This window comes from Geotrypetes seraphini, chromosome 3 (assembly GCF_902459505.1).
Source record: "Geotrypetes seraphini chromosome 3, aGeoSer1.1, whole genome shotgun sequence".
Lineage (NCBI taxonomy): Eukaryota > Metazoa > Chordata > Amphibia > Gymnophiona > Dermophiidae > Geotrypetes > Geotrypetes seraphini.
Window position 1 is genome coordinate 148514474 of NC_047086.1, and position 17984 is coordinate 148532457.

Sequence of the window (17984 nt, forward strand, 5' to 3'; positions counted from 1 at the left end):
CCATACCCCCGGCTTACCCTCAACCTCTCCAGTTAGGAGTTGGCCATTTACTGACAAAATTCTGCAGTACTGTCTAGTTAAATACCACTGAATATTACCAGTTAGCCTTGACCAAGAAATTTAAATAGCCAGGAGTCCTCTCCTGGACATTTAAATCACTTTGAATATTGGGCCCTACATTATCAGGACATTTTTCAAGTTCTTCTGGAGAGGTGGTGGAGACAAAGACTGTATCTGAATTCAAGAAAGCCTGGGACAGGCATGTGCGATCTCTTAGTAGATGCTGCGGATGGGCAGACTGGTTGGGCAAATTAGTTTACATAGCCACATTGTTGCATGCTGATTAGTATGTAATTAGCATGTGAGCCCTTACAACCTACAAAGTAGGTGGTGTTAAAGGACATTGCACTAATGGTAACATTAGTGTATGGCCATTAATGCTAGAAATTACAAATCAACCATTTTCTGGCTGAGGAAAAAATGACCGTCGTACACTGGGAAAAACCAGTGTAAGGGTATGTTAAGGCCCTTTTTCCCCGCACCTTTTTAAAAGGACACCTGAATGATTTTGAAAAGGTTACTGTGCCTCATATCACTATTTTGTATGGTCTCTTTTTATAGGGCAGTGATCCGTATCCATGGCCGATGTTTTCCACATACCCTTTACCAAAATGGTATCTCTTGGAAATTCCTAGAAAAACTGATGTCAAGCAAGGTAAAATATGAGAAACACATGAAATTAGTTTATTTTCTAAAGGACAGGCTTTTGCATCATAAACATTCTGTGGAATACATCAATGAGTATCCTAATTGGAAGTCTCAGTAGTAAAGTTAAAGATTGATTTGACAGAGATGTGCTTTTCACTCATATAGACTGGGTTTTTTTTCCAGGATGCCTTTGAAGAGAACTAGCAGTATAGGAAAACTAGCATTCCTTTTGTTTTTACATATGCCTGCTCTGCTAGAAATTGAACATTTCATTTTCCAGTTCTATCAGTTCAACTCCTTTTGCAAGCATTTAAAAATTCACTTAAGAAAGTACAAAAATAAATATTGTTCCTTTTCTCCTCTTTTATTTGAAATGATCATGTTTCTGAGAATCTGGAGAGTAAGATTCATAGGTTGACAGGTCAAATAGGTAACTATTTTGAGCCTATTGTATTAAAAAAACAGTACATGGACATTTTCCAAAATCTTCTAAGTCCCCAAAAAATAAAATAACAGTCTTCATAACGTTCAAAACACATACCATCTCACAACCATAATCAAACAGAAAAAACACAAGTTTTTCTCTTTGATTATGGCTGTAAGATGGCTAGGCTTGTTAAAATGAATAGCCATTTTCCAAAGTGAAAAATCCAATTTTTGAACAACAAAAAACCATGGATGTGAGAATCGGTGTGGCATCAGTTTAAAAAGTATGGCCATACAGACATTTTTGCACAACAGACAAGTAGCCTAGTGGTTAGTGCAGTGGACTGTAAACCAAGGGACCAAGTTCAAACCACACTATAACTCTTTTTTGTAAATGTGATCTCTCTAGGACCTGAAAAATACATACAGTATCTGAATGTATACCACTTCGATAGCCTTCAGGTGTCTTATTGTGACAGGGTGAAGTTCCCTGTCACTGGCCAGCCAGCCAGTAGAGGGAGCTTGTGCACTGGAGCTCATTGAGAGAGCCTGAGCTGATTTGCATAAGATCTGCAAATACTGCTGGGAGCTGTCCACTCACCCTGAGTGGGTTGTGGTACCAAAAAGGACAGTTTCCAGGCTGAGAGCTGAGAAAAACAAGAGCTCCTTTGGGAGCTCCTCAGAAGGAGGAATGCTGGTCTCTGGCCTAACTCAAAGTAAGCCTTTAAGGCCACAGATGACTGGTGCTGATAGGAGGCCCACTGCAGTTTTCAATTCAGCCTCTGTCCGCTTTCTCTGCCCCTTCCATCCACAGTCCACCCTCTTTTGCTGCCCCTTTCATCTACTGTCTGCCCTCTTTCTCTTCCATCCACTGTCTGCCCTCTTCTTTCCATCCTCTGTTTGCCCTCTCCCCCTTCCATATGGAATCTTTCCTCTATGTCCCTTCCATAAACTATCTGTGCTGTGCCCCTTCTCTCCTTTGTACATGTTCTTATGCATCACTTCTTCCCTAAGCGTACATACAAGTTGTGCGTACTGTGAAATTCTTGTGTGCATGCACTACATAGTCCCTCCCCATTAACTTTACCATTCTTAGTGCTAACAGTACATATAAGATTTGCATACTATTATCATTGAGAATTTAGGAGAGTTTTTTGGTGCTGCTCTGGCAGTGTTTTCCAGTTTATTCCTTACAGCCCCGGAGTTCTGAGCATTGGCCTGAGAAAGGCATAACCAACAGAAGAAAGGAGGTGCTAATCCCCTCTACAAGTTGTTGTTAAGGCCCTGTTTTGAGTATTATGTTCTGTTTTGGAAGCTGTATCTTGCTAAGGACATAAAGATTTGAAATGGTTCAGAGGAAGATGATCAAAAGATGTATGAGAAGAGACATGGAGACCTAAATATTTATACCCTAGAAGAAAGCAAAGACAGACAAGATACAATACAAATACTTAAGTCTTTTCAGAGAAAGGGAAGCAATAGAACTAGAGGACATGAATTCAGGTTGTGCAGTGGTAGACTTAGGAGTAACATCAGGAAATACTTTTTGTACGGAGGATAGTGGATGCCTGGAATACTCTCCCAGTGAAGGTGGTGGAGACAAAAACTGTAAATGAATTTTTAAAAATACATGGGATAAGCTCACAGGATCCCTGTATGGAAAGAGGGTAGAATTAAAGCACAATTTAATGTGCATCACACATTTAAATAGGGCATAAAGGGGGTGTAACCTACATAGAGCAACATGTACAACTCTGGCTGCCTTGTTAGGCAGATTGGATGAACCATACAAGTCTTTATATGCTTTACTATGTTACTAATATTAATAGGACTGCATGTTAGTCATGGTTAATGCCACGATTAATATGTTAATTATTAATCATGTGCAGCCACTTTCTGTCTCTGTATGCATGCATGTATGCACTCATGCACGCACGGTCTGGTTGGCCTCTCTGTCTTCCTCCCCTCCCCTCCCCACCACTTCTGACCCAACGCAGCTACCCTTTCCTTCCTCCTCCCCTGTAAGCCCACAGCCTATCTTTCAACCCAGCCTTCTGCCCAGCAGGGTAGCATCAGCCATACAGAAAGACTGCGCCTGTACCAGGCCTTTCCCTCTGACCCAGCCCATCCTACCATTTCTGAAAACAGAATGTTGTATCAGGATGGGCAAGCGGGTCAAAAAAAAAGGCCCGGTGTGGGCTGCAGACAGCTGTCGCTGGCCTTCCGGGTCAAAGGCTGGATTTAAACATAGGCCACTTGTGGGTTTCATGTAGGGGGTGGGAGAGAGAGCAACCTCCAAGAAGGGGGGATGAGCAGCTATGTTTGGTCATGTAAAAGTAAGGAAGGGAATTAAGAGAACTGGGACAGGGCCAAGAAAGGACAGAGGGGGTAAATAGAGATAGATGGCTGAGGGGAAAGAGTTGGTTGAAGCTAGGGAGAGGGAGCGGGGAGAGAGAGAGTTGGACAGGAGGCAGAGAAAGAGTTGGACTGGAGAAGGTATGGAGAAAATTGGACCTGAGGGCTGGGGGAAGAGAGAGTGGGGCCTAGGGGCTGCAGGGGAAGGGAAGAGAGTTGGGGTTAGGATAGAGTGAGGTAGGAAGAAACCTGGATGGGAGAGAGTTGGACATGGAGGGTGGGGAAAGAGATGGAATTTGACTGGGAGGGGGGAAGATAAGGTGGGGTGGGAGGTAAAGAAATAGGGAGGAAGAACAAGTTGGACCTGAGAGGGGGGAGGCCTGGCCTCCTCCAAAGCTGCAGCAACTGTTCAGTGGCTGGTGGATAGTCCTGTCAGCTGAATTTGCTGCCTGAGTCGTCCTCTTCCTCCTCATACTGCCTCAGGAGCAAGGAAGTCAGTGTCATGCCTCCAGCCACCTGCAAGAACTGAGTATGCTCAGGGAGTGCCGGCATCAGCAGCTGGAGTAACCCTCCTGACTTCCTTGCTATTGAGGCACAGCACAAGGGAGAAGGAGGTGGCTTTTGCAGTGGAATTATCTGATTGCAGGTCTTTGGCATCTCCAGCAGCAAAGGATATAATAGCTAAACTAGGGAGGAGGGAGAGGGACGCACCCAAGTCTCCTCTTGTATGTGTCCCCCCACCCCCACCCCGCCCAATGGGCTGCTGGCTATTCCCCACCTATATTTACTATTAAAATTTTTAATCAAAATGCAGCCCTAACATTACCATTGGAAGTTGAATTAACATTTTTAACTTCTGTTCTTTTTGTGCTTTTGTTTGTTTCTCAGACAATGAACTCTCCAAGTTGTTAGCATTTTTGAGAAATTCAGACAGAAAGGCTGGATGTTTAGAAAACTGCAGAAAACAGTTTTATAAAGTAATGAAAACCAAACCTGATGCCATCAGTGGAAATAGTAAGTACATTCTTTTTAATAGCCATTGCATTCTAATGATTTTTTTTCTTCCATTTATAGATATCTTTTAGAGGTGATTTTGAACCTTTAGAAAAAAAATGTTTAGCTTGGTGTATAAGTTTGCCATGGATTTTTTTGAATGGATTTTTACAGTATCAATATGTTTTGCCTGTTTTTTCCGCTTGTAGTTATAGACTAAAAGAAAACCTTTTTTTTTTTTTTAAGGCTTTTGTTTTTAACATGTGACAGAGTGGAAGATAGTCAAAGATGTGGCATCTCTTTCATGAGTGTTAGTAATGCATGCTATCATTTTTCAAAGACTAACCTATATCTGCAGTATCTGTGGCATATGACGCTTATCAAATTTTAAACCATGCAGCCATGCTTTGAAACTCTTTATAGAAATTACAGGTTTGTTCCAGGTAGTAATGATATGTTCTGGGTAATGTCCCTTTTAGATTTTTTTTTCTGTTCTAAGTTATATCCAGATAAGCTGTCTGGATAATAACTGAATATTACCATTATCCAAATCATGCCAGGTATTTATTGTAGTAAACGGATATTATCCCAGGACAAGCAGGCAGCCTATTCTCAACATATGGATGGTGTCATCCACGGAGCCTGGATGCGGAAAGTTTTGCAAGTAGACTTGCTTGAAAAACTTTTAGAAAGTTTGCAACTGCCACACCGCGCATGCGCGAGTGCCTTCCCGCCAGATGCAGGGCGTGTGTCTCCTCAGTTTTCCGTGGAGCCGAGACAAAGCACAGTTACTTACCGTAACAGGTGTTAACCAGGGACAGCAGGCAACTATTCTCACAACCCACCCACCTCCCCTGGTTGGCTTCTCTGCTAGCTATCTGAACTGAGGAGATGCATGCCCTGCGTCGGGCGGCAAGGCACTCGCGCATGCACGGTGCAGCAGTCACAAACTTTCTAAAAGTTCTTCAAGCAAGTCTGCTTGTGAAGCTGTCCCCATCCTGGCTCCGTGAATGACGACACCCATATGTTGAGAATAGCTGCCTGCTGTCCCTGGATAACACCTGTTACGGTAAGTAACTGTGCTTTCAGCTGCAACCACTATCCAGGTCCTGCAGCTTAATATCCAGCTGTTTTTGCCATGGTGGCCAGCATTTTAAAAAGACACTGAACACAGTGGGCTGAATAGTGGTGATAGGGGAAAAGGTGGCAATTATTTTCTTATTTTATTTTCTAGTTCTGTGTATGTTATTTTCTGTAAGTGTATGGGAAATGCCTCTGAGTAAATTCAGGGGTCTAGTTTTTATTTGTTGTACATCTCTCAGTTGTAAATTTAAAATTTCCTTGATTACTTCCTCTTGTGTTGTATTCATCAAAGGGGTTTTTCTTTGAAAGTACTGCCTACTAAAGGACACCATTTCTGATGCCTTTATCATTGAATTATATGAATTACACTAGTAAAGGAGGGGGTATGTAACAAAAATGTTTTTATTTTGTTATTCCTAGGCAATGACTATCATTAATTTAATTTAATGTGGCGTCTTATATACCACTCACCGCCTCTTCTACAAAGCCACGCAGCAACAGCCCCGAAGCCCTTTAAATCACTAAGGGCTTTGGGGCTGTTACCGCGCGGCTTTGTAGAAGAGGGGGTAAATCTCCCAAATGATTCGAAGCGGTTTAGAAAACAATTAAATTGACTTAAGTAATGGCCAAAAACCTAATCAGGCACTTTGAATTTCCCTCTCTGTCCCAATGGGCTCCAAATCTAACTAAAGTACCTATCAAAGAAATAATTACTTACATTTACCTATATAAAGAGAAGGAAGAGGAAAAAGATAATACAATAAATTCAATGCTAGAGGCACAACATAAGGGAAAGCTTCAGTATCAAAGAACCCCTTTAGGATTTTGAGGACACTTTGGTAATAAGATATGTGCTTGATAGCTCCTAGGCCACAAACCTTATAGTAGACACAAATTTATATACCAGTTTTGTTAAGTGAATTGTCTTTCGATATGCTGAAATTCAGCATATCACAAGTAATTGGAAAAATCACAGTAGACGCAATTATAATTTCTGATGGAACTCATTATGTCACATCTATAAAATGGAAAGAACAATAGCTATACAACAAGGGAATTATAATAATTTTAATAAAATTTGGGAGCCATTAACTTCTTATTGTAATGAGTAGATACCATTTTCTATTGAAATATATACCGTCTAATGTTAGGAGGGGGGAGGTTTTATATATTAGTATTCATATTGGGAAAATAATAGAGGGAATGATGGGAGGGGAGGGTGGTAATTTTATGTATTATAAGATAAATTAGAATGATTGTCAAGTGATTGATTTAATTTTATTGTTTTGATGTTTGTACACTTGATGTAAGATTGAAAATGAATAAAGATTTATTTAAAAAAAAAAAAAAAAAAGTGAATTGTCTTTCCTCTTTCATTATTGATTGTAAGAGGTATTCTCCATGCCATTAGGGCAGCGCTGCTGCAGCACCAACCATAAATGCTGGTTCATTTTTGATGGTTTGTTAGATGACCCCTTTTTGGATTATAGATCACACATCTGAGTCCCTCCGTGCTACTGTGCTGAACCAGCTGATAGAATCCCCAGAAAGAGCAGCAGTTAGGAGAGATGAAAGAAAATGCATTTCTCTTAAACTTTGCTTTTGTAACCAAGACATTGATATTTTGAAATTTACCTTTTTTTTTGCAGGATATTCTAAATTGATTCCAAGCTGAGTAAAGGTAGGGGGTCCTACTAAGGCACGGTAGGGTATTGCTGTGTGCAAGCACTGCCGCTGTGGTAAAAAAAGATTTACCGCACTGCAATTCAGTTTGTAAGGCTTACCGTTGCTGTGGGTGGAGATGGGAGAAGGAAGGAATGCCCACAATGCATTGACATGCTGCAGTGATTCTTACCACCGGGTTAATGCAGGAGACTTTACTGCCTGCAAAAAGGCAAGCGGTAAGGACTTTTCAGACATGCTGTTACCAAGCATGCGTGGGCGGAAACCTGTCCAAGTTAGGTAAAAAAAATATAGCACTGTAAATCTGATGGTAAGCAATTTATACTTAAGCTAAGCAAGTTTTAGGGAAAAAAATTATATTTCCCCATTTCCCTAGTTCTCTTCTTTGTTATTAATTACAGGTAAACAATCTCTGCCCCTCCCCCCGCAAAGGGGGTGAATACAAGTGCTGCTCTGAGTGACATGTCTGACTACTGGGATACTCAGCAGCATGCTGTATGTGTAAGCCTCAGCCCTGAGTCTGTGTTTTAATGGTAGAAGGGGTTAATCTTTCCAGAAGAATCCAGTGGGAGGGAGACTCAGGGTAGATAGCAGCAGCTCCAGTCAGTGCAGGGGGGCTTGGCCAGCACTGTGATGACTCGTATAAAGACAATGAGCTGCTCTCCTGCAGTCCACACATATGCACGAATCATCATCAGGTTCTTGGTTCTAGGCTGTTCACACTTTTTTTTCGCAGTTCGTGTTAGCTCGTTATTCTTCAACCGTTATGTTATGGCTCTGCGAAAGTATATTAATTCACCAGATAGTTTCTGTTTCATCTGTGGTGAATATACAGTGTTGAAGCAACAGCAGAATATTACAGACTTTGTGAAAAAAGTATACTTCGCATACTTTGGACTAAAAATTGGAGATCAAGATAAAGTTTGGGCGCCTCATAAAGTGTGCAAATGGTGTGTTGAGGACCTCCGAAACTGGTTCAAGGGTATGAAAAAATCTTTCCATTATGGGATTCTTATGGTATGGCAAGAGCAAGAGAACCATAGTGACGACTGTTACTTTTGTTCATGCGATGTGAAAGGGTTTAATTCCAAATGGAAGCATTCCATTTCATACCCCAATCTTCACTCAGCAATTTGTCCTATCCCCCATGGCACAGATATACTAGTACCCAAGTCCCCTGCTACCTTGGAAGAGATACCTAGCTCCGATGAAGGTGAAGTCATACCTGAACCAGATGATAAATCAAGCTCTTACTTTGAAGATGATACAAAACCAAAATTGTTTTCTCGGGAGGAGATGAATGATTTGGTAAGAGACTTGAATCTTCCCAAAGTTACTGAGTTACTCGGATCAAAGCTGAAAAGCAGGAATTTATTGTTGCCAGGAGTATCATCTTCATGGTTCAGACATCATGAAAAGGAGTTCGTTCCTTCCTTGCCCAGGAAAACAAGTTGGTTTAATGCATCGATGTCGAAGGTCTGATGGGTCAATTTAAAATCCAATATGATTCATAGCAATGGCATCTTTTTATAGATTCTTCAAAAAGAAGTCTCAAAGCAGTTTTACTCCACAACTGTGGTTTTACACTTCCTTACCTGTAGGTTATTCCGTACACTTGAAGGAAACTTACGAGAATTTGGAATTGGTTCTTCATAAACTTAAATATGAAGACCATGGATGGCAAGTGTGTGGGGACTTGAAGGTCTTGTATATACTGCTCGGGGAACAAGCTGGGTATTCCAAATACCCTTGTTTTCTGTGTCTATGGGACAGTCGAGACCGACAAAATCACTGGACCAAGAAGAGTTGGCAGCCGAGGGTGCTAACAGTCAGTAAAAAAAATGTCCTCCGAGAAACTTTGGTACCTTTCCATAAAGTTCTTCTACCACCTCTCCACATAAAATTGGGATTGATGAATCAATTTGTAAAATCACTTCCAAGAGATGGAGAATGCTTCAAATACTTGGTCACCAAGTTTCCAGGCCTGTCGGAGGCAAAATTGAAAGAAGGTGTGTTCGTTGGACCAGACATTAGAAGGCTTATAGTTGATCAAGAGTATGTCAATACCATGACGGAACCTCAAAAAGAAGGGTGGATTGCATTTAAAGAAGTCGTACAGAAATTTTTAGGCAATAACAAAGATCCTCACTACAAAAAGATCGTCGGACGAATGCTGAAAGCATTTCAAGCTTTAGATTGCCTGATGAGTTTGAAAGTGCATTTCCTCCAGTCCCACCTTGACTACTTTCCTGAAAATTTGGGAGCTGTGAGTGAGGAACAAGGTGAACGATTCCATCAAGACATTAAAGAGATGGAAAGGAGATACCAGGGAAGATGGAGCATTACAATGATGGCAGACTACTGTTGGATGCTTCAGAGAGGCATTCCAGATGCTACTCACAAGCGTAAATGCACCAAGAAGAGCCTCACAGGGAAGAAGAATCGAGTTTAGTGTGTGTAGGTGAGCTCATTTCAGTTCAAAAAAGGATTTTCATGAAAAAAATTGTAATAAAACTTTAATTTTAAAAATCTTTTTCCATTTATTTTGAGGTATTACCTTATTTAACATAGTTACTTAAATTGTCAGGAAACATGATGTCCTATGACAAAATAGAGGTCATTTTCGGATTCAGCACACTAAAAAACATAAAGATTACGTAGAATAACCAAAACAGCTTTAAAAAAAAAGTTTTTATGCAGACCTGTGAATTGCTTTAGAGACAAATCCCCTCCTTTACAAAGCCGCGCTAGTGTTTTTAGTGCTGACCACCATGGTAACAGCCCCGACACATAGAATTCCTATAAGTGTCTGAGCTGTTACCTCCGCAGCCAGCACTAAAAACACTAGCATAACTTTGTAAAGGAGGGAGAAAATATCTGCTGAACTGCGAGATGTAGTATACTTTATCATGCAAGTTATAGTCCCATTGATGATTGCTCTCATTTAACATCAGTTACAAGTAACCAAAATATGTTAATTATGTAATATGGAAAACAATATTCTGTTCGTAATTGATGTTTATTTTTTTCTACTGCTGCCAATTCTTTTCTCATCATGGAATCTCGTATTTCCACCAGAAAGCCATTTTTCATCTTTTTCAATTTCTATTTGCAGAAGTTTTTTCTTAATTTCTTCAACCAGATATAGTTTTCAGAAATACTATATCTATGGACGCATTTTTAACCTCACCCATCAGTCTTTCTGTCTAAAGTAATGCTGTTACTTGTTTCTTGCAGCTATTGTTTTTCTACTACATCTTTATGATTCCTATAAAATCTTTATTATATTGTTACAGTCTGTTCAGCCATTGTTAAGTTTATGAGAAAGCTCTGCTGAAACCAATTACTTCTGTGTGCAGTCTTTCTGACCATGCACTAGCTCACTTGCCTTCATATTGTCCACCTTGCCATTTTTTCAACCAACACACACATATAGTTTCAGCCTCAGATTTTAGCATCTATTTGCTAATCAGTGACCCAGGTGGTTCCCAGTCATATATATATATATATATTTTATTTTTTTTATTTTTTTTTTTTTTTTAATTTACCACAGCATCTCTGGACCTTATTGTCATTTTTGGATATATCAGGGTCAATATGTTTAGATTGGGTCAGGTTAATGATCCAGGTTGTAACTGTAGGCAGCTTCAAACAAAGTCTTACAAGTATATGAGAATTTCATGCATTTAAAGGGGCAGGTTTGGCATTACACCTTGCCAATGACAATTCTTTTAATTGGTCTATACTCAGAGAGATTTAAACAGTCAGGAGAGACTCCTGGTCACTTAAATTACCCGTGCAGGGCTATCAATGGATATTTAGTGGCACTTAATTGGTTAGGGCTGCTAAACTGAAATCTGACAGTCTGGGAGCTGTCTGAGAGCAGAGTCAGCACTTATGCAGTTAAATGCTGACATTCAGTACTTAACCATTCAAGTTAAGTGGCCAAATTAGACTGCATGAAACTTGATCCTATCTTCCTTCAATGTCATTTAGACAGTTAAGTGCATAAACCCGGATATTCAATGCCAGTGTGTGGTCATGGCCTGACATTGAATATCCAAAGCCAGTAGTGCCTAAAAAAACACTCACCGCTGCCAGTTGAATACCCCTAAGTGATTAAGTAGCCCAGTAGTTTATGCATATGTTAGAAAATAATCCTTTTTATTATTTATAATGGATGAGATACAGCCAAGGATGTTAAGCAAATTCAGAGTGGTTATGATGACTTTGTAGAATGCTCAATTGAGTGGATCCTTGGAGATAGGCATGGTCCTATGTGACTAGAGAGAGACAGACCTTGTTCCTCTTTATGAAAATGATAATTGACAGAAGTTTGGAAACTACAGCCTTGTTAGTCTGACCTCAGTGATAAAAAAATTAATGAAGGTTTTTCTGAGGGAAAGGATAGTAAAGAGTCTAAAAAGCAGAAGGATACTGAAACCATTACACTATAGGTATTTTTACTAGAAGGATATTGTGTCAAACAAATCAGATTTGTTTTCTGTGAAAAAACATATGGATAAAGGTATGCCGGTTGATGTAGTCACAGTGTATCTAGATTTTCAGAAAGCTTTTGATAAAGTTCCTTATGAGATACTCTTCAGAAAATTAAACAGTCATGGGATAGATGGCAATGTTTTGTTGTGAATTAGGAATTGGTCATTGGACAGAAAAGAGAGGATAGGGTTAAATGGTCATTTTTCTTGATGGAGGAGGGTAAATAATGTAGCACTTCAGAGATCTACTGGGACCAGTGCTATTTAATATATTTATAAATGATCTGGAAATTGGAAAAACAAGTGAGGTGATTAAATTTGCAGATGACTCTAAACTAATCAATGCATGCAGACTGAAAAATTGCAGGCAGACCTTAAGAACTTGGAAGAACTTGGACATCCAAATGGCAGATGAAATGTAATGTGGACAAATGCAAAGTGATGCACATTGAGAAGAATAACCCAAATCATAGTTATCGGATGCTAGGGTCAATCATAGGAGCAAGCGCCCAAGAAAAAGATATAGGTGTTATCATAGAAAATATGCTGAAATCATCCACCCAATGTGTGTCAGCAGCCAAAAAAGCAAACACAATGGTAGAAATTATTAGGTATGGTAAATAAGACTAAGAATATAATGCCTCTTTATCGGTCCATGGTATGATCTCACCTTAAGTATTGTGTTCAGGACTGGTCGCTTTATCTATAAAAAGAGCAGAATTAGGAAAGGTTCAAAGAAGAGCAACCAAGATGATAAAGGAGATGGAACTCCTCTCATATGAGGAAAGATTAAAGAGGTTAGGGCTCTTCAGCTTGGTAAAGAGACAGCTTAGGAAAAACATGATTGAAGTCTGTATCATCCTGAGTGGTGCAGAACAAGCACAAGTGAATCAATTTTTTACTCTATCAAAAATTACAAAGACTAGGGGACACTTGATGAAGTTACAGGGAAATACTTTTAAAACCAATAGGTGGAAACATTTTTTCGCTGACAGAATAATTAAGCTCTGGAATGTGTCGCCAGAGGATGTAGTAACAGCAGTTAATATAGCTAGTTTTAAAAAATGTTTTTCACAGAGGGTCTTGACTCATGTGTGCCAGTTTGATGCAGCTTTTTCGAAGTGTGTGAAGTTAGGCTCATTCATTTCTGCTATTTCAGTGATGCCAGTTGAGAGTTTTTTTTAGGTCACTGAGTTAGGATTAAGTACTTTTTTGGGTGGGTTTGTGTCCTTAATTGCAGGATTTGTTGTGGCGTTGGTGAGGTTGAATGAGATTAGGTAGTGGTCAGACCAGTTTACTGGTGTGGTGACAAAGTGTGGTGTTTGGGTGTCGTGAGATTGGTCTGTTTGTATGAAGACTAGGTCTAGTGTATGGCCAGCAGAGTGAGTGGTTAAGGTAATGATCTTGAATAAGTCTAGGTCAGATAGTGTTGGTATGAAGTCAGCTGGAGCCCCAGTGGTGTTGGAGTAGTCTGAAAAGTTGAATTTGCCAAGGATGATAATCTGTTTATTCTTTATCTATTCTTAGTCACTTTGAAACTGATTGTTTTGGTTGCATAGTAGACACAGTTGAGCCCAGTAGCCCACTTGTTGCCTGATGCCCAGGAACCATTTCATGAGATGCAACACTTTTTGCTCTGGGCAATGACTAATTGGGTATGGATTTCTTTTCCCTTATATTCACCATTGAGAACATGTTGTGTTTAGATCACTCAATCTAATCTAATCTAATCTTTGGTTTATATACCGGGTCATCTCCCAGTAGAGCTCAACTCGGTTCACATATAATTAAGACTAGAGTACATAGCAGAAAACATAGGAGAAGGAAGAACTAATTAAAAACTAAAGTACATAAGAAAAGCATAAGAAAAATAACTATAATATTATCATTTCGTTGAGGCTGTAGTTAAACCATTTAAAAATTGTGAGAATAACAAAGTTTTCAGGAATTTACAAAATAATAGCATCTGGCCTAAAAGCCTAATGGAGTCAGGAAGTTCATTCCAGATCTCTACAAACATAAAAACAAAAGATTGACTGAGCTTCCCAGCAGATTTAATTCCCTTAAAGGAAGGGAAGGCTAACTTATATCTTTGTGTGTTTCTCAAATGGCAAAGTCTAAGGGTATTCCAACATAAGGGACAAAAGGATCAAATATTCCATAGAGAAGCCCCTTAACCAAGACCTGTTTGATTTAGGGAGACCCTCCTAGTAGTTACAGTACTGCCAGCATAGCTCTTGCTCTCATTGAGGTACACAAACCCTCTCACTGTATTAAGGTATGCACTAGAAAAAAAGAGGAATAGATGATAACTAGCAGAACATTTCTGATCATGAAAGATAAAGCCAAGAGTCCTATAGCAAGCAACTACAGACCAATCACATGCTTGCTGGTAATGTTCAAGTTGCTAACTGGAATTTTATTTAATGCAATATTGAACCATATTTCTGGAAATTCTTTATACCCTCCTGAACAAAAGGGCAGCTGCTGAGATTCACATGGAACAAAGGACCAGCTGCTTATCAACAAAATAATATTGAAAAATTTGAGGCGACGGAGAACAAATCTACTAATGGCCTAGATAGAATATAAGAAGACCTTTGACTCAGTACCTCTTAGTGCAGTGCTTTGAGAATGTTCAGAATTAGTAAAAACATTCAGAATATGCTGGAAATAGCCATGAAACAAATGGACAACAGCTTTTGTCAGTAAATGGACAAGAATTGGAAAATGTGAAAAATAGAAGGTGAATTATCACCCTTCCTATCCAACATTGTTTTTAACTTATAGTATATCCGGAACAAAACAAAATTAGTCTATGAAGTGTTGAGAAAGAATAGAAAAATCTCTCACTTATTGTATATAGATGATCAAAAGCTTTATCTAATGTTGAAGAGTTGAAATTGAATCTCTCCCGACACTAAGAATTTAAAGATATAAAGATGGATTTTGGGTTTAACAAATGTGTAATTATTAGTATAAAAAAGGGCAACACTGAAGAAACAGGAGTACAGTTTGAAAATGGAAAATTGGTAAAATGTTTACCCATAAACAGTAGTTACAAATACATAGGAGTTTATAATTAATAACTTCTTAAATGAAGAAGTTAAAGATAAAACAAATCAGAATATGTAAAGAGGGGTCTGAAAATCCTAAACTCAAAATTAAATGGTGGAAACATTATCAAGGCCATAAAATACCTAAGCCATTCCAGTAGGCAGATACACAGCTGGAATTGTAGACTTGTCCCAACTAGAATTTGGATAATCTGCACCAGAAAATGTGAAAGCTGATGACAGTGCATCATGCTTTGCACCCCCAAAGTAACATTTCCTGGCTATATATTATGAACAATTGGTGGTCGGGCTCAGCTCCAAGTCATATGGACTGTAGAAGAGGAAAACAACTGAATAACTGTATCAAGAACAGCAATGAGAAAATGTTAATCAAAGTTGGCAGGGAGAACATTATCAAGGTGAAAGAGAAGCAAAATGAGTATAGAACTGAACTACTTGTTTGGCTGACTAGAACTGCTTCAAGGCTTTGCATGAACAATATCTTAGAGAAATAGAGAATAACGTGGACAGCACCAGAAATAGCAATGACTTTGGCTAGATACCCTTGAGCAGGAGCACAAAGGATACATTTTTGCAGCTCAGAGACAAGCTTTACAAACTAATTGCATGCAAGTGAATATTCAGCTAATAACAAATGTAGATTATAAAATGAAAAAGATGAAACCATTGACTACCGTACTTGCTTAGTAGATGTAGCAAAATGGCTCAAGCTGACTATAAACAACATCATGATGCACTGGAGCTTGTGCAAGTTGTACAGCTTTAGAGTAAATAAATATTGATATAACCACAGTGTAGAAAACATTTTGGCAAGATTCTGTAACAAGCCTTGTTGGGTTATCCCTATTGATGTAGGAGCCTTAGGAAGTATTATACCAAGTCTAGACAAATTTCTACAAAATCTTGAAATTTCAGATTTAACAACAGCAACAGTTTTGTATAGTTCAAGCTACACTTTGCTAAGCTTTGCTAAGCTTCTGAGCTCGAATTCTTCATAGATACCAGGTAAATTTGGGTTATGTGCCATGTATAGTAATAATAATCATATACAGTAGTACCTTGGATTACGAGTATAATCCGTTCCAGGAGCATGCTCGTAATCCAAAATGCTCGTTTATCAAAGCGAGTTTCCCCATAGAAAATAATGGAAACTCGCTTTGATGCATTCCCCCCGCCCCCGAGAACCGTCATTGCTCCCCTCGAAGGCCCCCCCTGCGATCAGGCACCCCCCCTGCCTCGAACCGGCACTCCCCGACATGATTGGGCATCCCCCTGACACGATTGGGCACCCCCCCGACACGAGCCGACCCCCCCCCCCCGACACGATTGGGCACCCCCCCCCGACACAATTGGGCACCCCCCCCCCGCCGCTTCTTACCCTCATCTGGGCACTCTTGAAGCTCGGCCTCCTCGTCTGCTGGGCCTTGAGCATCTGAGCATGCTCAAGGCCTGCGAGTTCACGTTCACGTTCAGAACATGAACTCGCAGGCCTTGAGCATGCTCAGATGCTCAAGGCCCAGCAGACGAGGAGGCTGAGCTTCAAGAGTGCCCAGATGAGGGTAAGAAGCGGCGGGGGGGTGCCCAATTGTGTCGGGGGGATGTCGGATCGTGGCGGGGGGGTGCCCAATCGTGGCGGGGGGGTCGGATCGTGGCGGGGGGGTGCCCATTCGTGGCGGGGGGGGTCGGATCGTGGCGGGGGGGGTGCCGGTTCGAGGCAGGGGTGGTGCTGGATTGCGGGGGGGGGGGGGTGCTCGTAAATCGAGCCATGCTCGGTTTCTGAGGCACCGATTTTGCAAATGTTTTGCTCGTCTTGCAAAACACTCGCAAACCGGTGCACTCGTAAACCGAGGTACCACTGCACTGTATTTAGGACTGCTATTAGGACAGTCAACAGTGTTGACTAAATTTAGCCTTATGCAGGGGTTTTCTAGGGTGCTTGGTAAGAGGCTATTCTATTTACCGAAGAGGATATGTCCAATATACCAGAAGCCGACAAACTATACACAGGAAACGAAGACGGGAAACTGACAGGGTCAGCGGTCAGTCTAGATGAAATATGCAGGCAGATTGATAGGATTAAAAATGATAAATCCCTGAGAATGGACGACATCCACCTGAGGGTAATCAAGGAACTGAAATGGGTTATAGCTGAACTTCAACTAATAGCCAATCTGTCGATCAAATCAGGAGGGATTCCGGAAGCCTGAAAAGTGGCAAATGTTACGCCGATCTTCAAGAAAGATTCAAGGGGAGATCTGGGAAACTACAGACCAGTGAGTCTGACTTCGGTACCAGGAAAGATGGTAGAGGTGCTGATAAAGGACCGGATCATTGATCACCTTGACGGGCACAATCTGATGAGGACCAGCCAGCACGGCTTCAGCAAAGGAAGATCTTGCTTAACAAACTTACTGCACTTCTTCGAGGGAGTAAACGCAGATAGACAAGGCTGACCCGCATGAACGACTACTTTGAAAAATTGTGAGCCATGGAATCGAGGGTGATATTCTCAGGTGGATTAAAAGCTGGTTGGCAGATAGGAAACAGAGAGTGGGGGTAAATGGACAATAATCGGACTGGAAAAGCATCACATGTGGAGTGCCGCAGGGTTCGGTGCTCGGGCCAGTGCTCTTTAACATATTTATAAATGACCTGGAAATTGGTACGACGAGTGAGGTGATTAAATTTACAGACGATAAAAAGTTATTCAGTGTAGTGAGGACACAGAAGGATTGCGAAGAATACAACGAGACATAAACACACTCGAGGAATTGGCTGGGAAATGGCAAATGAGATTCAACATGGATAAGTGCAAGGTGATGCATGTCAGTAACAAATATCATATGCACGAATACAGGATATCTGGTGCAGTACTCAGAGAGAGCCCCCAGGAAAGAGACTTGGGGGTACTTGTAGACAAGTCAATGAAGCCATCTGCGCAATGTGCAGGAATGGCAAAAATGGCGAACAGAATGCTAGGAATGATTAAGAAGGGGATCACAAACAGTTTGGAGAAGGTTATCATCCGCTGTACCGGGCCATGGTGCGCCCCCACCTGGAATTCTGCATCCAACACTGGTCGCCGTACATGAAAAAGAACATAGTACTACTCAAAAAGGTCCATAGAAGAGCGACAAAAATGGTTACGGGACTGGAGGAG

The 17984-nt window shown here is 40.6% G+C and overlaps 1 protein-coding gene across 7 annotated transcripts in view; it reads left to right on the forward strand.

Annotated features, from left to right (window-relative positions):
* The window catches only part of TBC1D32 (TBC1 domain family member 32), a 301306-nt gene that overhangs the window by 185124 nt on the left and 98198 nt on the right, over window positions 1-17984 (forward strand). For all 7 annotated transcript variants that reach the window (XM_033939045.1, XM_033939043.1, XM_033939042.1 and 4 more), the window contains 2 exons: window positions 622-715; window positions 4378-4503. In XM_033939045.1, coding sequence (XP_033794936.1) covers window positions 622-715; window positions 4378-4503 — 220 coding nt within the window. The remainder of the gene's footprint in view (window positions 1-621; window positions 716-4377; window positions 4504-17984) is intronic.